The 24,247-nt window shown below is 47.5% G+C and overlaps 1 protein-coding gene across 3 annotated transcripts in view; it reads right to left on the bottom strand.

Annotated features, from left to right (window-relative positions):
• LOC124545286 (serine protease filzig-like) overlaps window positions 1–24,247 on the bottom strand; it is a 362,293-nt gene that overhangs the window by 173,089 nt on the left and 164,957 nt on the right. For all 3 annotated transcript variants that reach the window (XM_047124172.1, XM_047124170.1, XM_047124171.1), the window contains exon 2: window positions 14,593–14,856. In XM_047124172.1, the coding sequence (XP_046980128.1) occupies window positions 14,593–14,856 (264 nt within the window). The remainder of the gene's footprint in view (window positions 1–14,592; window positions 14,857–24,247) is intronic.

A 24,247-nucleotide genomic window follows, 5' to 3' on the forward strand; every position in this document is an offset into this window, starting at 1 on the left:
CATACCTTATGACCTCTCCTCACAGGTTTACTTTCCAAACTACACAAATTTTTACTCTCTCCACCATCGATGATGATGACATCTAGCAGACACACAACTCTAATGTACTTAAGTAAGTGAAATGTGTTCCTTACACTTTACGGATAATGGAATGTAGTCGAATTAAATCGGGTGATGCTGAGGGTATTAGATTAGGAAATGAGACGCTTAAAGTAGTAAAGGAATTTTGCTATTTGGGGAGCAAAATAACTCATGATGGTCGAAGTAGAGAGGATATAAAATGTAGACCGGCACTGGCGAGGAAAGCGTTTCTGAAGAAGAGGAATTTGTTAACATCGAGTATAGATTTAAACGTCAGGAAGTCTTTTCTGAAAGTATTTGTATGGAGTGTAGCCATGTATGGAAGTGAAACATGGACGATAAATAGTTTAGACAAGAGGGGAATTGAAGCTTTCGAAATGTGGTGCTACAGAAGAATGCTGAAGATTAGATGGGTAGATCACATAACTAATGAGGAGTTATTGAACAGAATTGGGGAGAAGAAGAGTTTGTGGCACAACGTGACTAGACGAAGGGATCGGTTGGTAGGAGATGTTTTGAGGCATCAAGGGATCACCAATTTAGTATTGGGGGGCAGCGTGGAGGGTAAAAATCGTAGAGGGAGACCAAGAGATGAATACACTAAGCAGATTCAGAAGGATGTAGGTTGCAGTAGGTACTGGGAGATGAAGAAGCTTGCACAGGATAGAGTAGCATGGAGAGCTGCATCAAACCAGTCTCTGGACTGAAGAAACAACAACACTTTACAGATGTGGATTATTCAAACACATCCATAATCGCTTACGAAATAGCATTCCAGTACCACATGTGTCTGGGAGAACAATGAAATCTACACTGAAGAGCCAAAGAAACTGGTACACCTGCCTAATATCGCGGAGGATCCCGGCGAGCACACAGAACTGTCCCAACACGACGTGGCAAAGACTCTAATGTCTGAAGTAGTTCTGGAAGGAACGGACACCATGAATTCTGCAGAGCTGCCCGTGAATCCTTAAGATTACCAAGGGGGCTGGAGATCTCTTCTGAACAGCACGTTGCAAGGGACTCCAGATACGCTCAATAATGTTCATGTCTGAGGAGTTTTGTGGCTAGCCGAACTGTTTCAACTCAGAAGAGTGTTCCTGGAGCCACTCTATAGCAATTCTGGACAGATGGGGTGTCGTATTGTCCTGCTGGAATTGCTCAAGTCCGTCGGAATGCACAACACACACGAATGGATGCAAGTGATCGGGCTGGATGCTTACGTACGTGTCACCTGCCACAGTCATATCCACTCGTATCAGGAGTGCCATATCACTCCCACTGCACACGCTCCACACCATTGCAGAGCCTCCACCAGCTTGAACAGTCCCCTGCTGACTTGCAGGGTCCACGGAATCGTGAGGTTGTCTCCATACCCGTTCACGCCCAACCGCTTGATACAATTTGAAACGAGACTCGTCCGACCGGGCAACATGTTTCCAGTCATCAACAATTCAACGTATGTGTTGACGGGCCTAGGCGAGGCGTAAAACTTTGTGTCGTGCAGACATCAAGAGTACACGATTGGGTATTCCGCTCCGAAAGCCCATATCTAGTGTGTTCCGTTGAATGGTTCGCACGCTGACACATGTTTATGGCCCAGCACTGAAATCTGCAGCAACTTGCGAAACCGTTGCACTTCTGTCACGATGAAAGATTCTCTGCAGCCGTCATTGGTCCCGTTCTTGCATGATCTTTTTTCAGCCGCAGCGATGTCGGAGATTTGATGTTTTACCGGATTCTTGATATTCACGGTAGACTCGTGAAATGGTCGTACGGGAAAATTCCTACTTCATTGCTACTCGGAGATGCTGTGTACCATTGCTAGAGCGCCGACTATAACACCACGATCAAACTTACTTAAATATTAATCATACAATGTAGCCTTTCACGGCTGGTATATTCACTTAAAACGTCCGGGCTGATAGGCCGTGGTCGATGTATAAAACTCTCCCCTGACGTTTCGTCTCAGAGTGCGGGAGACATCCCCCGCGGTAAAGCGGCGAACTACAAAGAGAAGTCGAGGAAGCTCTGATTATATAGGCAGTGTAGAGGGTGCCACTTTCCATCACGTGGCGTCGGCTATGAGACTGTCTCTGATAATGCCGACATTCTCGATTGATAGTAATCGATCTTCAAGCTTCCGTTGCAACGCTGACATCCAAATTTTATCCAGTTTAACACCTTCGTCTTTCCTGTTAAACTTATTACGGCGTTTATCAGTCTTGATAGGCTCTCCATACATGTGCGCATAATAATGCGAGGATTTAGATATGACGCTCGTCTCGCTGAATTTTATTTCATGATTACCTTCCTGGTAAACATGTTATGCTGCGGCCGATTTATCCGTGTGACCCAGGCGGCAATTCCTCTTATGTTCAACAAGACAGGTGTTCAAGCTTCTCTTTGTGGCACCGATATACACCTGGCCAAAATTACAAGGAATTTTATATACCCCCTGTGTAGCCAAAGTGTGTCGTGCATATTTTGCAGATCTTAAGCATTTTTTTATTTTCCTGGTTGGTCTGAAAATAGTTTCCACCCCATACTTGCTTAACACTTTCCCTATGCTATCTGTGACCTTGCTAATAAACGCAAGAAAAACATTGTAGTTGGGCGACTGTTGTTGGTTGTTGCTCCTGATACTCTGCCTAGAGCCAAGTGCTCGATCTATATCTTCGCTACAATAGCCATTCTTCACGAAAGCTGACCGTAGATGTTGAATCTCATCTTTTAAATAAACAGGTTCACAAATTTTGTGCGCCCTCTTTACCAAAGTTTTTATTATACGCCTTTTTGTCTAGGGTGATGATTTGAATCTTTATGCAAATAACGATCAGTATGTGTAGCCTTTCTATACACCTTATGGCCCAACGTTCCATCCCGTCGTTTAATCACAGACACTTTCAGGAAATTCAGTTGTCCATCACTCACCGTCTCCATAGTAAATTGGATTTTCGGATTAATGCTGTTGAGATGTGTCAGGAAGGCATCCAGCTCCTCTGCTCCGTGTGTCCATACTACGAACGTGTCATCGACATAGCGATACCATCTGGCTGGTCTCTTACTGTCAGTCTGCAACGCCTGTTGTTCAAAAGTGTGCATAAACAAGTTAGCCACAGCAGGACTAAGAGGACAGTGCATAGCAACCCCGTCCATCTATTCATAAAAGTCACTATTGTATTGGATGTAAGTTGTGGTGAGGCAGCGTCGGAATAATGCCACAATGTCGGTAGGAAAATATATTCGCTGTGTATAAGATAGCTTCGTTTACCGAAATCGTGATAAATAACGACACAATATCAAAACTGAAGAGGATATCATCCAGGCACCCACGCTCATTTCCTTTAACTTGTCAATGAAATGAGCTGAATTTTCTATATGACTGTCCGTCCTACCAAGACAAGGTTGCAGCAAATGAAGCAAGGTGTCTGGCTATCTCATGGGTGGGTCCGCCTATAATGGAACCGCAGGTTTATGCACTTTGTGTAATCAAAAATGGCTCTGGGCACTATGGGACTTAACTTCTGAGATCATCAGTCCCCTAGAACTTAGAACTACTTAAACCTAATCTAAGTACATCACAAACATCCATGCCCGAGGCAGGATTCGAACCTGCGACCGTAGCGGTCGCGCGGTTCCAGACTGTAGTGCCTAGAACCGCTCGGCCACCCCGGCCGGCTTTGTGTAATCCATAAAGTCTACATGGGTACGTTTCTGTTTTAAAATGCAGTTTCTTATCGCCGGAGGAGAGTGAAGACGCTTTCACTAGTCGCTTGGGCATTTTTAAAATCTACGCAATCGGATCCTTCTGAAGTTTTTTGTAATTGGTGGGAACCAAAATGTCATTGACTTTCCATGATAGTCCTCACTGTTCAATATGACGGTGGCGTCACCCTTATCTGCATTAAGAACAATAATGTTTATATATGGATTTATATCCCTCAGCGCCTTCCTTTGTGCCTGCGACAAATTACTGTTAGGTGGCTTGTATGTACGTAAAATCCTAGCTGTTTCCATCCTAATTACACCAGCGCACTGCTGTGGAATCTGACGGATACCTGCGTCAATGTTTGCTACAATATCTTCTGTGGGTACGTTTTGGGGCGTCACAGCAAAATTGCCTCCTTTGGCTAGTACAGAAATTTCAACTTTTGACATATCTTTATCAGACAGGTTAATAACAGTTAAGAATTGTCCTCAGCTGAACCCCCGAAATGTTTTCTGTAAATTAGTGAAATTCTTTTCTGTCTATTTACTGATATTTCTGCACTAACTTCCATAGTTCTGAATGTTAGGTAGTCAATCTTATTCCAATCACCACATTGGTTGGCTGGATTAAGAGACGGGGAAAGGGACCAAACAGAGGGTCATCAGTCCTTTGTTCCGAATAAAACAATGCCACAAGTGTGAGGATAAAATAGAGACTGACAACTCAAAACGGAATGAAAGGAAAAATCACAAGAACGATAAAGGGCAACAAACATGTAAATGGACAAAAGGGGCCAAGAAAACCACAGAAATGCAAAAAACTGGATGAAGAGATTAAAACAACAAAGCAGATTACCATGGGTGACTGACCATGAGAATAAAAAAGGAGAAGCCAGCCAGTCTGCAACGCATTAAAACCCCCACTCTAGAAGCACTAGGGTGGAGGACACAGAGGGAATATTGCTGCGCGGTGTGGGATCCTTACCAGATGGGATTGACGGAGGACATCGAAAGGGTGCAAAAAAGGGCAGCTCGTTTTGTATTATCACGTAATAGGGGAGAGAGTGTGGCAGATATGATACGCGAGTTGGGATGGAAGTCATTAAAGCAAAGATGTTTTTCGTCGCGGCGAGATCTATTTACGAAATTTCAGTCACCAACTTTCTCTTCCCAGTGCAAAAATATTTTGTTGAGCCCAACCTACATAGGTAGGAATGATCATCAAAATAAAATAAGAGAAATCAGAGCTCGAACAGAAAGGTTTAGGTGTTCGTTTTTCCCGCGCGCTGTTCGCGAGTGGAATGGTAGAGAGATAGTATGATTGTGGTTCGATGAACCCTCTGCCAAGCACTTAAATGTGAATTGCAGAGTAGTCATGTAGCTGTAGATGTAGATGTAGAGGGCAAGCGCTAAATCTTAGATCAAATGAAAAACCCCACCCTCACGAATAAAACGTAAAACTAAATCAGCCGATGAGACGTTGACAGAAAAAACTAGCGGCAACGAGTCCGGTGACCCAAGATTTCGTCGCTGGGCAGTCGAAGTGGGACAGTGCACCAGAATATGGGCCACTGTCAACCGGGAGCCGCACCGACTTTCAGGTGGGTCTTCGCGGCGCAGGAAGTAACCGTGGGTCGACCAAGCGTGGCCAATGCGGAGCCGGCAGAGGACAACCGATTCCCTGCGAGAGTCCCACATGGACTCCTTAATGACACGCAGTTTGTTGTGTGTACTGTTATGCCATTCCGTCTCCCAAAGCCGAAAAATCGTACGGCGTAAACGAGAACGCAGGTCAGGTTCAGAGATGCCCACCTTCAGAAGCGGTTTCCGCGTAACCTGTTTGGCCAGCCTGTCGGCAAGCTCGTTGCCTGGAATGCCGACGTGTCCTGGGGTCCACACAAACACCACTGAACGACGGGACCGGTTGTAACACCTACAACGCCTCTCGGTGTTAATAAACCAAAATAGCTCCCAAATTAGCTCCCATGACCTCGAAATATAAATTCAGAAAATGTCCCAAGCCCCTCCACAAGTAGTAATTTACGAAATAGAAATAAGGAGACAAATAGAGGGAAATCTATAGTAGAAAAATAATAGAAAAAGAAAAGAATTTTAATCATAAATTTTGGAAGAATGGGAGGGGGGGGGGGGGGGCAAACGGTAGAAATGGTTAAATTATTAGTTATTCTTATACATGAGAAAATCAATATTATACTCACAGAATGTAGGTTTTGAACACCAAAGATAGCGTTAACTAAAGTATAAATAGACATACAATGCAATTATGATACTCCAGTCTCTATCCTCTAGTCTGTTCGAAGTCAATTAGGACGTACAGCTTTAGGAAGCAACAATAGGAGCTTTATTAATCCAGGGCGCAAGAATAAATCGCGACGAGATTGTTTTTTGGGAAGCATTAATTTCAGATCAGAATTAGAACTTTTGTCATATTAGAGGAACGGGGAGGTGATCAATAATCTCTCTGACTTTAACGCCACTTCGTGTCAAGATTTAAATATTTTTACGGAATTAACGATTTTCGGACAGATTCGGACTTTGTATTGTGATAGTGGAAAAAGCTTTACTTCACGCGACTAGTAATCATAGTTCGTGATAGTTTATGGATATTAAACGGGAACAATCTTTTTATCGAAAGTGACAGAACATTGTTTAGTATATCTGATATTGACGGGATTCCAGATTAGATACTTATTCAACGTTCGCAGCTCGTGGTCGTGCGGTAGCGTTCTCGATTCCCACGCCCGGGTTCCCGGGTTCGATTTCCGGCGGGGTCAGGGATTTCCTCTGCCTCGTGATGACTGGGTGTTGTGTGATGTCTTTAGGTTAGTTAGGTTTAAGTAGTTCTAAGTTCTAGGGGACTGATGACCATAGGTGTTAAGTCCCATAGTGCTCAGAACCATTTGAACTTATTCAAAGAACCCCTTGGAATGCGATCGTGTGAATGAACTGATTTATTAATAATTATTGTTAAATAAAATAACGTGTTAATTAGAAACTGACTATTTGTCTTGAACTTTAATTCGTTTTAGGTTCATAAATAATTAGGTTACGTGATTTTTACCAAGAATAAACTGCAGACTAGTAACTGAAACAAGTGAAGCCGGGATAGAACAAAACCCCTCAATACCAGTCAATGTATAGATAAATTAACATTCCTACTTTCATGCAAGATACGGAAGTCGGGATAGAAAAAAGGGCCGCTACACGGTCCATGGCATAGATGGACTCGTGGATGGACGCTACCAAAGGATGGCGAGGGTAGCACTGGTCGATAGCTTGTAGGCTGCTCAAGGAGTCAGTACACAGAAGAAACGATACCCCGGGGTATGAACGGATATACTGAAGCGCACGAGAGGTGGCCACCAGCTCTGCAGTGAATACACTGCAGCCATCGGGGAAGGAATGCTGTTCAATATGGTCTCTGTGGACATAGGCGAAGCCAACACGACTGTCGGTGTAAACCACTTCAGAGCCACGGAACACGTCAAGGATCGAAAGGAAGTGACAGCGGACAGCGGCAGTATTAACTGAGTCCTTAGGGTCATGCGAAAGGTCCAGACGAATCTGTGTACACCGTGGAGGTCTATGCGGACGGAACTGGACGAGAGGTGGTAAAGGGAAGGACTCCAGTTCAGGCAGAAGAGATCGCACGCGAACCGCAATCGTTAGCCCTGACCTGGGCCGCCGATGCGGGAGATGAACTGCCGCGGGTGGTAAAAGGAGGCGGTAATTCGGATGCTCAGGAGAACTACGAATGTGTGCAACGTAACTGGCGAGCAGTTGTGCACGTCGGATCTGCAATGGAGGGACTCCGGCCTCCACCAGGACACTGGTCATCGGACTCGTTCTAAAAGCTCCCGTCGCTAGGCGAACGCCGCAGTCACCACACTGCATAGCACTACTAATTACCAAGTGGAAATGTAAAAGCTTACTGCTGGTTTCCGCCAGCGCTCGCGGCATCTGATGAATCCTCTCCCGTAAAAGTGCCGATTCCATACGGTTGTAAATACGAGGAGCCTGAGCCGAGTGAAACATACTCTTCACCTTCAGAAATTTCGGAAGCGTCGAGGTATCCCTGCAGCATAACGGGAAGGAGAGGGTACGCAGTTGTTGTGCTCTCTTCTTGCGCATTCCTTTGAATGGTCGAACCGATGCTCCTCCCCGTAGAGGCGGTAGATCACACAATGTAGCCTTTCACGGCCGGTATTGTGTTCACTTAAAACATACGGGCTGATAGGCCGTGTTCGATTCGTCTCCGACTGCGGGAGACATCGTCCGAGGTAAAGGTGCGATGTCAGCATCGGTCGACGGCCGTTGCAGACTGCCAGTAAGAGACCAGCCAGATGGTATCGCTGTGTCGATGACACGTTCGTAGTATGGACACACGGAGCAGAGGAGCTGGATGCCTTCCTGACACATCTCAACAGCATTAATCCGAAAATTGAATTTACCATGGAGACGGAGAGTGATGGGCAACTGAATTTACTGGACGTGTCTGTGATTAAACGACGGGATGGAACGTTGGGCCACAAGGTGTATACACTCCTGGAAATTGAAATAAGAACACCGTGAATTCATTGTCCCAGGAAGGGGAAACTTTATTGACACATTCCTGGGGTCAGATACATCACATGATCACACTGACAGAACCACAGGCACATAGACACAGGCAACAGAGCATGCACAATGTCGGCACTAGTACAGTGTATATCCACCTTTCGCAGCAATGCAGGCTGCTATTCTCCCATGGAGACGATCGTAGAGATGCTGGGTGTAGTCCTGTGGAACGGCTTGCCATGCCATTTCCACCTGGCGCCTCAGTTGGACCAGCGTTCGTGCTGGACGTGCAGACCGCGTGAGACGACGCTTCATCCAGTCCCAAACATGCTCAATGGGGGACAGATCCGGAGATCTTGCTGGCCAGGGTAGTTGACTTACACCTACTAGAGCACGTTGGGTGGCACGGGATACATGCGGACGTGCATTGTCCTGTTGGAACAGCAAGTTCCCTTGCCGGTCTAGGAATGGTAGAACGATGGGTTCGATGACGGTTTGGATGTACCGTGCACTATTCAGTGTCCCCTTGACGATCACCAGTGGTGTACGGCCAGTGTAGGAGATCGCTCCCCACACCATGATGCCGGGTGTTGGCCCTGTGTGCCTCGGTCGTATGCAGTCCTGATTGTGGCGCTCACCTGCACGGCGCCAAACACGCATACGACCATCATTGGCACCAAGGCAGAAGCGACTCTCATCGCTAAAGACGACACGTCTCCATTCGTCCCTCCATTCACGCCTGTCGCGACACCACTGGAGACGGGCTGCACGATGTTGGGGCGTGAGCGGAAGACGGCCTAACGGTGTGCGGGACCGTAGCCCAGCTTCATGGAGACGGTTGCGAATGGTCCTCGCCGATACCCCAGGAGCAACAGTGTCCCTAATTTGCTGGGAAGTGGCGGTGCGGTCCCCTACGGCACTGCGTAGGATCCTACGGTCTTGGCGTGCATCCGTGCGTCGCTGCGGTCCGGTCCCAGGTCGACCACTGGCGACAACATCGATGTACTGTGGAGACCTCACGCCCCACGTGTTGAGCAATTCGGCGGTACGTCCACCAGGCCTCCCGCATGCCCACTATACGCCCTCGCTCAAAGTCCGTCAACTGCACATACGGTTCACGTCCACGCTGTCGCGGCATGCTACCAGTGTTAAAGACTGCGATGGAGCTCCGTATGCCACGGCAAACTGGCTGACACTGACGGCGGCGGTGCACAAATGCTGCGCAGCTAGCGCCATTCGAGGGCCAACACCGCGGTTCCTGGTGTGTCCGCTGTGCCGTGCGTGTGATCATTGCTTGTACAGCCCTCTCGCAGTGTCCGGAGCAAGTATGGTGGGTCTGACACACCGGTGTCAATGTGTTCTTTTTTCCATTTCCAGGAATGTAGAAAGGCCACGCATACTGATCGTTATTTGCGTAAAGATTCAAACCATCACCCTAGACAAAAAAGGGGTCGTAATAAAAACTTTGGTAGACACGGCGCACAAAATTTGTGAACCTGTTTATTTAAAAGATGAGATTCAACATCTACGGTCAGCTTTCGTGAAGAATGGCTATTCTAGCGAGGGTATAGATCGAGCACTTCGCTCTAGGCAGAGAATCAGGAGCAACGACGGACAACAGTCGCCCAACGGCAAAGTTTTTCTTCCGTTTATTAGCAAGGTCACAGATCGCATAGGGAAAGTGTTTAGCAAGTATGGAAACTATTTTCAGACCAACCAGGAAAATAGAAGAATACTTAAGGTCTGCAAAAGATGCACGACACCCTTTGGCTACATTGGAGATATATGAAAATCCTTGTAGTTGTGGGCAGGTGCCACAAAGAGAAGCGTGAACACCCGTCTTGTTGAACGTAAGAGGAATTGCCGCCTGTGTCGCACAGATAAATCGGCCGTGTCAGTACATGTTTACCAGGAAGGTAATGATGGAATAAAATTCAGCGAGACGAGCGTCATATCTAAAACCTCGCATTATTATGCGCGCCTGTATGGCGAGCCTATCGAGACTGATAAACGCCGTAATAAGTTTAACAGGAAAGACGAAGGTGCTAAACTGTATAAAATTTGGATGTCAGCGTTGCACCGGAAGCTTGACGATCTATTACTTTCAATCGAGAATGTTGGCATTACCAGAGACAGCCTCATAGCCGAAGCCGCATGATGGACAGTGGTGCCCCCTGTACTGCCTATACATTCAGCGCTTCCTCAACTACTCTTTCCAGTTCGCAGCTTTACCTCGTAGAATGTCTCCCGCTGTCGGAGGGGGAGAGTTTTGTACACCAACCACGGCCTATCAGCCCGGAAGTTTTATGTGAAGTCACTTAAACCTTGAGAACCTACCATCGTAGCAGCAGTGACCGATCTAAGAACTGCGGCAGACGCTTATTGTCTTATATAGGCGTTGTTGACCGCAGCGCCGTATTGTGCCTGTTTAAATACACTACTGGCCATTAAAATTGCTACACCAAGACCAAACGCAGATGATAAACGGGTATTCATTGGACAAATATATTATACTAGAACTGACATGTGATTACATTTTCACGCAATTTGGGAGCATAGATCCTCAGAAATCAGTACCCAGAACAACCACCTCTGGCCGTAATAACGGCCTTGATACGCCTGGGAATTGAGTCAAACAGAGCTTGGATGGCGTGTACAGGTACAGCTGCCCATGCAGCTTCAACACGATACCACAGTTCATCAAGAGTAGTGACTGGCGTATTGTGACGAGCCAGTTGCTCGGCCACCATCGACCAGACGTTTTCAATTGGTGAGAGATCTGGAGAATGTGCTGGCCAGGGCAGCAGTCGAACATTTTCTGTGTCCAGAAAGGCCCGTACAGGACCTGTAACATGCTGTCGTAGATTATCCGTCTGAAATGTAGGGTTTCGCAGGGATCGAATGAAGGGAAGAGCCACGGGTCGTAACATATCTGAAATGTAACGCCCACTGTTCAAAGTGCCGTCAACGCGAACAAGAGGTGACCGAGACGTGTAACCAATAGCACCCCATACCATCACGCCGGGTGATACGCCAGTATGGCGATGACGAATACACGCTTCCAATGTGCGTTCACCGCGATGTCGCGAAACACGGATGCGACCATCATGATGCTGTAAACAGAGCCTGGATTCATCCGAAAAAATGACGTTTTGCCATTCGTGCACCCAGGTTCGTCGTCGAATACACCATCGCAGGCGCTCCTGTCTGTGATGCAGCGTCAAGGGTAACCGCAGCCATGGTCTCCGAGCTGACAGTCCATGCTGCTGCAAACGTCGTCGAACTGTTCGTGCATATGGTTGTTGTCTTGCAAACGTCCCCATCTGTTGACTCAGGGATCGAGACGTGGCTGCACGATCCGTTACAGGCATGCGGATAAGATGATTGTCATCTCGACTGCTGGGATACGAGGCCGTTGGGATCCAGCACGGCGTTCCGTATTACCCTCCTGAACCCACCGATTCCATACTCTGCTAACAGTCATTGGATCTCGACCAACGCGGGCAGCAATGTCGCGATCCGATAATCCGCAATCGCAATAGGCAACAATCCTATCTTTATCAAAGTCGGAAACGTGATGGTACACATTTCTCCTCCTTACACGAGGCATCACAACAACGTTTCATCAGACAACGCCGGTCAATTGCTGTTTGTGTATGAGAAATCGGTTGGAAACTTTCCTCATGTGAACACGTTGTAGGTGTCGCCACCGGAGCCAACCTTGTGTGAATGCTCTGAAAAGCTAATCATTTGAATATCACAGCATCTTCTTCCTGTCGGTTAAATTTCGCGTGTGTCGCACGTCATCTTCGTGGTGTAGCAAATTTAATGGCCAGTAGTGTATCTTTGTATTTGAATACGCATGCCTATACTAATTTCTTTGGCGCTTCAGTGTATTTGAAAAAAAAGAAGCTTTCAGTCACTGTTTCACCTTTATGCAGTTAAATTTCCGAAAATGCTATGAAATATATTTCTTTATTCTGACCGGGAATCCAAATATCAATTTTCGTTTGTCTAGCCTCAGAATTACCTTAATAGTGGCATTTTTCAAAAAACCTTCATCCCCTTAGGGTTTGGATCCCGAAAAATCTCTTCTTAAACGACGTCTATAGCATAAAGTATACACCTGCAAGTTTCAAATTTCTACCCTTAGTGGTTTGGGCTGGGAGATTTTAAGTGAGTGAGTCAGTCAGGACGTTGCCTTTTGTACATGGTGGTCCATTGAGCGTGACCGGGCCAAATATCTCACGAAATAAGCGTTAAACGAAAAAACTACAAAGCCCGAAACTTGTCTTGCTTGAAGGGGGAAACCACATGGTGCTATGGTTGGCCCGGTAGATGACGCTGCCATAGGTCAAACGGATATCAACTTCGTTTTTTAAAATAGGAATCCCCATTTTTTATTACATATTCGTCTAGTATGTAGAGAAATGTGAATGTTTTAGTTGGACCACTTTTTTCGCTTTGTGATAGATGGCGCTGTAGTAGTCACAAACATATGGCTCACAGTTTTAGATGAACAGTTGGTAACAGGTAGGTTTTTTAAATTAAAATACAGAACGTAGGTACGTTTGAACATTTTATTTCGGTTGTTCCTATGTGATACATGTACCTTTGTGAACTTATCATTTCTGAGAACGCATGCTGTTACAGCGTGATTACCTGTAAATACCACATTAATGCAATAAATGCTCCAAATGATGTCCGTCAACCTCAATGCATTTGGCAGTACGTATAACGACACTCCTCTCAACAGCGAGTAGTTCGCCTTGCGTAATGTTCGCACATACATTGACAATGCGCTGATGCATGTTGTCAGGCGTTTTCGGTAGATCACGATAGCAAATATCTTTCAACTTTCCCCACAGAAAGAAATCCGGGGACGTCAGATCCGGTATACGTGCGGGCTACGGTATAGTGCTTCGACGACCAATCCACCTGTCGTGAAATATGATATTAAATACTGCTTCAACCGTACGCGAGCTATGTGCCGGACATCCATCATGTTGGAAGTACATCGCCATTCTGTCATGCAGTGAAACATGTTGTAGTAGCCTCGGTAGAACATTACGTAGGAAATCAGGGTAGTACATTGCACCATTTAGATGGCCATCGATAAAATGGGGGCCAATTATCTTTCCTCCCATAATGCCGCACCATACATTAACCCGCCAAGGTCGCTGATGTTCCACTTGTCGCAGCCATCGTGGATTTTCCGTTGCCCAATAGTGCATATTATGCCGGTTTACGTTACCGCTGTTGGTGAATGACGCTTCGTCGCGAAATAGAACGCGTGCAGAAAATCTGTCATCGTCCCGTAATTTCTCTTGTGCCCAGTGGCAGAACTGTACACGACGTTCAAAGTCACCGCTATGCAATTCCTGATGCATAGAAATATGGTACGGGTGCAATCGATGTTGATGTAGCGTTCTCAACACCGACGTTTTTGAGATTCCCGTTTGTCTGCTATTGGTGTGCGGATTATCGGCGACAGGAGCTAAAACATCTACTTGGGAATCATCATTTGTTGCAGGTCGTGGCTGACGTTTCACATGTGGCTGAACAATTGCTGTTTCCTTAAATAGCGTAACTATCCGGCGAACGGTCCGGACACTTGGATGATGTCGTCCAGGATACTGAGCAGCATACAATTGCCATACATCAACACGATATCGACCTATTCCGCAATTGGTATACGGTCCATTTTAACACGGGTGATGTGTCAAGAAGCAAATACCGTCCGCACTGGCGGAATGTTACCTGATACCACGTACTTATAGGTTTGTGACTATTACAGCGCCATCTATCACAAAGCGAAAAAAGTGGTCCAACTAAAACAGTCATATTTCCTTACGTGTTATACGAATATGTAATAAAAATGGGGGTTTGTATTTAAAAAAAAACCTATGGCAGTGGCGTCTAGCGGGCCAACCATAGCGCCATCTGGTTTCCCCCTTCAAGCTGGACGAGTTTCGTTCTTTGTAGTTTTTTGGTTTGACGCTTATTTCGTGAGATATTTGGCCCGGTCACTATCAATGGACCACCCTGTGTATAGAGATTAAGTTTGTACGCAGCGCAAAGTGCGCGAGAACTAATCACACTTGCCCAATTTCTCATTTTTCCTCTGCCTCGTCCTTCATTAATGCCATTTGCGTTAGATTCGTGGACAGAATGGTGCGCACGTTTGTTTCGTGCTGTGCGGGCGCCGCGCTGGCTACTCACGCCCAGGATCTTGGCCGGCTTGTCGAGCTGCACGTCGAGTCGGATGCCGATGAGCGGCTCGTCCGTGGCCAGCATGACGGTGCCGTACCAGCGGTCCGGCTCGGCCGCGTCGCCCTCGTACGTGAAGACGCGCGGGCACGGCGAGCCGGGGTGTCTGCGCGCGCCCGCCTGCTCCTGCCGCTGGCTGCGCGACTGCCCGGCAGCGGGCGCCGCCGTCGCCGCCAGGCACGCCAGCAAGGCCGCGCACAGCGCCAGCCTCCGCGTCTGCAACAGAGCGCCGCAAATAAGAGACTGTCAGCCGGGCAGCCGCGGCCGCGACCTCACCAGAGCGCTGCAGCTGCGTGCCGAGGCCCAGTCAGCGGCGGCAGTTCCCTCCATCTGTAGCTACACGGCTGTCGTAGCGAGAATGAGTACTGCAATCCCCAAATCCTCGAAAAATATACCTATACGGAAGACAGCAAAACGAAAGCTGAAATTTTAAATTTAACATTTGAGAAATCTTTCACGCAGGAGGATCGTACAAACATACCGCCGTTTGAGTCTCGTACAGATTCCCGTATGGAGGAAATAGTGATAGACATCCCTGTGAAGCAGCTGAATGGGTTGAAAGTAAATAAATCGCCAGGTCCTGATGGGATTCCAATTCGGATTTACAGAGAGTACCCTACTGCATTGGCTCCTTGCTTAGCTTGCATTTATGGCGAATCTCTTGCCCGACGAAAAGTCCCGAGCGACTGGAAAAAAGGGCAGGTGACGCCTGTATATAATAAGGGTAGAAGGACGGATCCTCAAAATTACAGACCAATATCCTTAACATCGGTTTGTTGCAGGATTCTCGAACATATTCTCAGTTCGAAAATAATGAATTTCCTTGAGACAGAGAAGTTGCTGTCCATGCATCAGCACGACTTTAGAAAGCATCGCTCCTGCGAAACGCAACTCGCCCTTTTTTCACATGATATCTTGCGAACCATGGATGAAGGGTATCAGACGGATGCCATATTCGTTGACTTCCGGAAAGCGTTTGACTCGGTGCCCCACTGCAACCTTCTAACTAAGGTACGACCATATGGGATTGGTTCCCAAGTATGTGAGTGGCTCGAAGACTTCTTAAGTAATAGAACCCAGTACGTTGTCCTCGATGGTGAGTGTTCATCGGAGGTGAGGGTATCATCTGGAGTGCCCCAGGAAAGTGTGGTAGGTCCGCTGTTGTTTTCTACACTCCTGGAAATTGAAATAAGAACACCGTGAATTCATTGTCCCAGGAAGGGGAAACTATATTGACACATTCCTGGGGTCAGATACATCACATGATCACACTGACAAAACCACGGGCACATAGACACAGGCAACAGAGCATGCACAATGTCGGCACTAGTACAGTGTATATCCACCTTTCGCAGCAATGCAGGCTGCTATTCTCCCATGGAGACGATCGTAGAGATGCTGGATGTAGTCCTGTGGAACGGTTTGCCATGCCATTTCCACCTGGCGCCTCAGTTGGACCAGCGTACGTGCTGGACGTGCAGACCGCGTGAGACGACGCTTCATCTAGTCCCAAACATGCTCAATGGGGGACAGATCCGGAGATCTTGCTGGTCAGGGTAGTTGACTTACACCTTCTAGAACACGTTGGGTGGCACGGGATACATGCGGACGTGCATTGTCCTGTTGGAACAGCAAGTTCCCTTGCCGGTCTAGGAATGGTAGAACGATGGGTTCGATGACGGTTTGGATGTACCGTGCACTATTCAGTGTCCCCTCGACGATCACCAGTGGTGTACGGCCAGTGTAGGAGATCGCTCCCCACACCATGATGCCGGGTGTTGGCCCTGTGTGCCTCGGTCGTATGCAGTCCTGATTGTGGCGCTCACCTGCACGGCGCCAAACACGCATACGACCATCATTGGCACCAAGGCAGAAGCGACTCTCATCGCTGAAGACGACACGTCTCCATTCGTCCCTCCATTCACGCCTGTCGCGACACCACTGGAGGCGGGCTGCACGATGTTGGGGCGTGAGCGGAAGACGGCCTAACGGTGTGCGGGACCGTAGCCCAGCTTCATGGAGACGGTTGCGAATGGTCCTCGCCGATACCCCAGGAGCAACAGTGTCCCTAATTTGCTGGGAAGTGGCGGTGCGGTCCCCTACGGCACTGCGTAGGATCCTACGGTCTTGGCGTGCATCCGTGCGTCACTGCAGTCCGGTCCCAGGTCGACGGGCACGTGCACCTTCCGCCGACCACTGACGACAACATCGATGTACTGTGGAGACCTCACGCCCCACGTGTTGAGCAATTCGGCGGTACGTCCACCCGGCCTCCCGCATGCCCACTATACCCCCTCGCTCAAAGTCCGTCAACTGCACATACGGTTCACGTCCACGCTGTCGCCGCATGCTACCAGTGTTAAAGACTGCGATGGAGCTCCGTATGCCACGGCAAACTGGCTGACACTGACGGCGGCGGTGCACAAATGCTGCGCAGCTAGCGCCATTCGAGGGCCAACACCGCGGTTCCTGGTGTGTCCGCTGTGCCGTGCGTGTGATCATTGCTTGTACAGCCCTCTCGCAGTGTCCGGAGCAAGTATGGTGGGTCTGACACACCGGTGTCAATGTGTTCTTTTTTCCATTTCCAGGAGTGTATCTACATAAATGATCTCTTGGATAGGGTAGATAGCAATGTGCGGCTGCTTGCTGATGATGCTGTGGTGTACGGGAAGGTGTCGTCGTTGAGTGACTGTAGGAGGATACAAGATGACTTGGACAGGATTTGTGATTGGTGTAAAGAATGGCAGCTAACTCTAAATATAGATAAATGTAAATTAATGCAGATGAATAGGAAAAAGAATCCTGTAATGTTTGAATACTCTATTAGTGGTGTACCGCTTGACACAGTCAAGTCGATTAAATATTTGGGCGTAACATTGCAGAGCGATATGAAGTGGGACAAGCATGTAATGGCAGTTGTGGGAAAGGCGGATAGTCGTTTTCGGTTCATTTGTAAAATTTTGGGATGATGTGGTTCATCTGTAAAGGAGACCGCTCATAAAACACTAATACGACCTATTCTTGACTACTGCTCGAGCGTTTGGGGTCCCTATCAGGTCGGATTGAGGGAGGACATAGAAGTAATTGAGACGCGGGCTGCTAGATTTCTTACTGGTAGGTTTGATCATCACGCGAGTGTTACGGAAATGCTTCAGGAACTCGGGTGGGAGTCTCTAGAGGAAAGGAGGCGTTCTTTTCGTGAATCGCTACTGAGGAAATTTATAGAACCAGCATTTGAGGCTGACTGCAGTACAATTTTACTGCCCCCACCTTACATTTCGCGGAAATACCACAAAGATAATATAAGAGACATTAGGGCTCGTACAGAGGCATATAGGCAGTCATTTTTCCCTCGTTCTGTTCGGGAGTGGAATAGGGAGAGAAGATGCTAGTTCTGGTACGAGGCACCCTCCCCCACGCACCGTATGTTGGATTGCGGAGTATGTATGTAGATGTACATGAAGATATTCAAAAAAGCAGATAAAAATTCACTTGACGCCTTCGTGAGACACAATCTCCACTCATTCCAAATTAATAACATAAACGTAGACCAGATGTGGCTTAAATTCAAAGAAATAGTATCGGCAGCAATTGAGAGGTTTATACCAATTAAACTAACAAACGACGGGGCTGATCCTCCTTGGTACACAAAAAGTGTTAGAACACTGTTGCGGAAACAACAAAACAAACATGCCAAATTTAAACAGACGCAAAATCCCCAAGATTGGCGATCCTTTACAGAAGCTCGAAACTTAGCGCGGAGTTCAGTGTGAGACGCCTGTAACAGTTTCCGCAACGAAACTTTGTCGCGAAACCTGGCACAAAATCCAAAGACATCCTGGTCGTATGTGAAGTATGTTAGCGCCTCGAAACACTCAATGCCTTCTCTGCGCGATAACAATGGAGATACTATCGACGACAGTGCTGCCAAAGCAGATTTACTAAACACAGCCTTCCGAAAAACCTTCAGAAAAGAAGACAAAGTAAATATTCCAGAATTCGAATCGAGAACAGCTGCCGATATGAGTAACGTTGAAGTAAATATCTTCGGAGTAGTGAAGCAACTCAAATCACTTAATAAAAGCAAGTCTTCTGGTCCAGACTGTATACCAATTAGGTTCCTTTCGGAGTATGCTGATGCATTAGCTCCATACTTAACAATCACATTCAACCGTTCGCTCGACGAAAGATCCCTACCGAAAGATTAGAAAGTTGCACAGGTCACACCAGTATTCAAGAAAGGTAGTAGGAGTAATCCACTAAATTACAGGCCCATATCGTTAACGACGATATGCAGCAGGATTTTATAACATATATTGTGTTCGAACATTATGAATTACGTCGAAGGAAACGGTATATTGACACATAGTCAACATGGGTTTAGAAAACATCGTTCCTGTGAAACACAACTAGCTCTTTATTCACATGAAGCGTTGAGTGCTATTGACAAGGGATTTCAGATAGATTCCGCATTTCTGGATTTCCGGAAGGCTTTTGACACTGCACCACACAAGCAGCTCGTATTGAAATTGCGTGCTTAAAAAATATCGTCTTAGTTATGTGACTGGATTTGTGATTTCCTGTCAGAGAGGTCACAGTTCGTAGTAACTGCCGGAAAGTCATCGAGTAAAACAAAAGTGATTTCTGGCGTTCCCCAAGGTAGTGCTATAGGCACTTTGCTGTTCCTTATCTATATAAACGATTTTGGAGACAATCTGAGCAGCCGTCTCCGGTTGTTTGCAGATGACGCTGTCGTTTATCGACTAATAAGGTCATCAGAAGACCAAAACAAACTGCAAAACGATTTAGAAAGGGTATCTGAATGGTGCGAAAAGTGGTAGTTGACCCTAAATAACGAAAAGTGTGTTGTGTTCCACATGAGTGCTAAAAGGAACTCGTTAACCTTCGGTTACACGATAAATCAGTGTAATCTAAAAGCCGTAAATTCAACTAAATACCTAGGTATTACAATAACGAACAACTTAAATTGGAAGGAACACATAGAAAATGTTGTGGTGAAGGCTAATCAAAGACTGCGTGTTAGTGGGAGGACACTTAGAAAATGTAACAGACCTACTAAGGAGACTGCCTACACTACGCTCGTCTGTCCTCTTTTAGAATACTGCTGCACGGTGCGTGATCTTTGCCAGATAGGACTGACGGACAACATCGAAAAAATTCAAAGAAAAGGAGCACCTTTTGTATTATCGCGAAATATGGGAGAGAGGGTCACAGAAATGATACAGGATTTGGGCTGGACATCATTAAAAGAAAGGCGTTTTTCGTTGCGTCAGAATCTTCTCACGAAATTACAATCACCAACTTTCTCCTCGGAATGTGAAAATATTTTGTTGACACCAACCTACATAGGGAGAAACGATCACCACGATAAAATAAGGGAAATCAGAGCTCGTACGGAAAGATATAGCTGTTCATTCTTTCCGCGCGCCATACGAGATTGGAATAATAGAGAATTGTGAAGGTGGTTCGATGGACCCTCTGCCAGACACTTAAATGTGATTTGCAGAGTATCCATGTAGATGTAGTTGTAGACACTCTGTGCAGTGCCTGGTAGAGCATCGAACTGACTTCACAATAATTCTCTATTACACCACTCTCGAAGAGCGAGCGGAAAAAACGAACACCTATTTTTTTCCCGTGCGAGCTCTGATTTCCCTTATTTTATTGTGGTGATCATTTCTCCCTATGGATGAAGTCAACAAAATATTTTCGCATTTGGAGGAGAACGTTAGTGATTTTCTTGAGAAGATCCCCGCCCTCAACCAAAAACGCCTTTGTTGCAGTGATGTTCACCCCATATCCTGTATCGCGTCCGTAACACTCTCTCCCCTATTTCGTGATAATACAAAACGTGTCGGCCGTTGTGGCCAAGCGGTTCTAGGCGCTTCAGTCCGGAACCGCGCTGCTGCTACGGTCGCACGTTCGAATCCTGCCTCGGGCATGGAAGTGTGCAATGTCCTTCTGTTAGTTAGGTTTAAGTAGTTCTAAGTCTAGGGGACTGATGATCTCAGATGTTAAGTCCCATAGTGCTTAGAGCCATTTTTTTTTATCCTCGCCTGAGCCCGTCGACACCAACATTGGACTGTTGATGACTGGAAACACGTTGCGTGGTCGGACGAGTTTCGTTTCAAATTGCATCAAGCGGTTGGGCGTGAACGGGTATGGGGTCAACCTCGTGAATCCATGGACCCTTCATGTCAGCAAGCGACTGATCACGCCTGTGGAGGCTCTGTAATAGCGTGAGGCGTGTACAGTTGGAGGGATATGGGACCCCTGATACATCTAGATACGACCGTGACAGGTGCGACGTACGTAAGCATCCTGTCTGATCACCTACACCCATTCATGTCCATCGTGCATTCCGACAGACTTGACCAATTCCAGAAGAACAATGCGACACTCCTCACATTCAGAAATGGTACAGAGTGGCTCCAGGAACACTGCTATGAGTTTAAAAACTTCCGCTGGCCACCGAACTCCTCAGACATGAGCATTATTAAGCATAACTGGAATGCCTTACAACGTGTTGTTCATAAGAGATCTCCACCCCCACGCACTCTTACAGATTTATGGGCAGCCCTGCAGGATTCATGGTGTCAGTTCCCTCCAGCACTACTTCAGGCATTAGTCGAGTCCATGCCACGTCGTGTTGTGGCACTTCTGAAAGCTCACCGGGGCGCTACACGATATTAGGCAGGTATATCAGGCCGGCGGAAGTGGCCGTGCGGTTAAAGGCGCTGCAGTCTGGAACCGCAAGACCGCTACGGTCGCAGGTTCGAATCCTGCCTCGGGCATGGGTGTTTGTGATGTCCTTAGGTTAGTTAGGTTTAACTAGTTCTAAGTTCTAGGGGACTAATGACCTCAGCAGTTGAGTCCCATAGTGCTCAGAGCCATTTTGAACCAGGTATATCAGTTCCTTTGCCTCTTCAGTGTATAACGCCTCATACATAGTAAACTGTACTAAACATATCTTTTAGTTTTTTCATTTTATTTTACGATGGTAGAATGACTGTTTTGATGTACTAGCCCATGATTTACGCAAAAGTCAAAAATGGCTCAAATGGCTCTGAGCACTATGGGACTCAACATCTGAGGTCATCAGTCGCCTAGAACTTAGAACTACTTAAACCTAACTTAACCTAAGGACATCACAGACATCCATTCCCGAGGCAGGATTCGAACCTGCGACCGTAGCAGTCGCGCAAAAGTCATGTGACTACAAAAGTAAATGTTTCCCCACTACATAACTGTATTTTTACTTTGGTCTAACACCACAGTCTGCCTTCGGCAGTGACACAGTGCGGACCGTGTTGCTTGCCGGCCGCGCTGTGGTGCGCGCGCCTGTTTGTTTACGCCGGAGCAGCTTCGCGTGTGCGGTGTTGTGAGTCTAGAACGAGATGGCACACTCGTACAGAAAAACGACTTTGAAGTTCAGTTTTGCGAACGACTATACACGACCAAAGGCACACGAGATTGAACGTTTCTTCAGAGAAGAGGTAAAAATCGATCCACAGGAAATCGTGGGAATCAATTTATCTCTCGTTTCAAGCGTCGTCTATGTCAAGCTTGTCGACGAGGCTGCTTGCGAAAGACTTCTACAACGATCACCGAACGGGTATCGTTTCTGTCATGCCGACGGGAATGTTGGTGCGGTTACAGTCGATCACAAATACGGATAGAACTGCGCAAGCACGTCCCCTCTTATTTGTACATAGGAGGTTGTCGAGCGATTATAATCTATGATGGGCAACCTCGCACTTGCTCGGGGTGCGGGAAAGAAGGTCACGTCCGCTCGGAATGCCTCCAGCGACGTTTAGTGCAAACTCCACGGGATGACGTCCAGGCGCCACAACCGACGACTGTCTTACCGTTGACCTTTGTGGAAGCCCTGAGAGGCGACGTGGGGGAGACTTCCGATGGGCACCAGCAGCTGCCCCCTATAGAGAACATGGACACCAACGGACTGGAACTCCGACCACCGGTTCCACCACAGCAGACACAGGACACCACACAAGAGATGCAGCTGACGGCCGCTCCAGGCTCATCCGTGGTGGCTGCCAGTGCTTCCACCGAGAGCGTGATAGGCCAGGCCCAAGACGGAGGATACGCAACCCCAACAGCCGATGCGGAAGCAAGGCAACGGAAACAGCGTTCAGCGAAGAGAAGAAAGAAGCGGCGACTGACTTCTGCTGACGATAGCCATAGTCCCGAGGGGAAAGTGGACGACAACGACAGTATCGACCTGAGACCAGTGGATTCAACAGATACCGAGATGACGATGCAGGAACTACACAGCGACGATAACTTGAACTCTCCTTCTGGTGACCGGAAGGTGGAAGTGGAGATGACAACTGTCCAACATCAGAGCGATGACAACGTTACCTCCCATCCTTCGACCAGTTCCGGAAATATGCTGGGGGACTGGGCGCAAGAAATGGACCAACAGGAACAGGATGAAAATACGAACGCGACGATTGAGGACAGTCCTGGCCAGAGGCCGGGAGGGGTCGGGAAATGTTGACCAACTTAGTGTGTTGAGAAGCGCCGGGGGTGCAGATGGACGCTTAATGACACCGCCCTACAACTGATGAACACAAGCCAGGCGTAGCGCATTGCCACGATAAACATTAATGGCATACGGACACCGCTTAAAATTCAAATGCTGAAAGATATGTTACGCGCTGCGGACGTGGATATTGTACTCCTACAAGAAGTGCGTTTCACATCGCCGCCAGAGTTCTACGGTTACGAGGCACATTATTCAGTGCACGATGAAAGTGGATGCGGTGTGGCGATTCTCACCAGGGAAGGAATAGGAGTGGAGGACGTCAGGTCTCTCCCTTCGGCACGCGGCATAGCGATCACTGTCGACGGCGTTCGTTTCCTCAATTTATACGCACCATCTGGCTCCACAAAACGAAGAGAAAGGGCGACTTTTTACACCGAAGAGATAGCACCGTTGTTCGCTGGACGCTTTGATAACTATATAGTGGGCGGCGACTTCAATTGTGTCGTCGACAAAAAGGACCAAGTACCTCATTATGTGCCATGCATGGAACTGCGTGCGTTGATTCCCGAAATGGCGCTTCTGGATACCTGGGAACTGCAGCATGGTGACAGACCGGGTTATACTTTTGTCACGGGACACTCGGCGAGTAGACTTGATAGAGTGTACGCGACACGAGCTCTACGGACGACGATACTGGATGCCGAAATCTGGCCAGCGGCTTTTACGGATCATATGGCGTACGTCTGTACGATTTCACTAACGCGTCAGAAGATATGGCGGAGTAAAGGTCACTGGGAAATGAATTGTGCACTTTTACGTGACACTGAATGTCACCGGTCGATAGAGGCGGCCTGGGAGACCTGCGTTCGCCGCCAACGAGCATACACCTCGGTTCTCCAGTGGTGGATTAAATGCGCAAAACCAACGTTACGCAGAACGTTGATACGATACGGGCAGGACAAATTGCAGTGGAACCGCACAACGGCTGATTTTTATTTTACAGCCCTGAGGGAGCTGATGACCCAACAACCATCGCCGGAAAGGCACACGGCCATGCGCAGGATAAAAGCCAAGTTA

The sequence above is a fragment of the Schistocerca americana genome, chromosome 8, assembly GCF_021461395.2.
Source record: "Schistocerca americana isolate TAMUIC-IGC-003095 chromosome 8, iqSchAmer2.1, whole genome shotgun sequence".
In the NCBI taxonomy this organism is placed as follows: domain Eukaryota; kingdom Metazoa; phylum Arthropoda; class Insecta; order Orthoptera; family Acrididae; genus Schistocerca; species Schistocerca americana.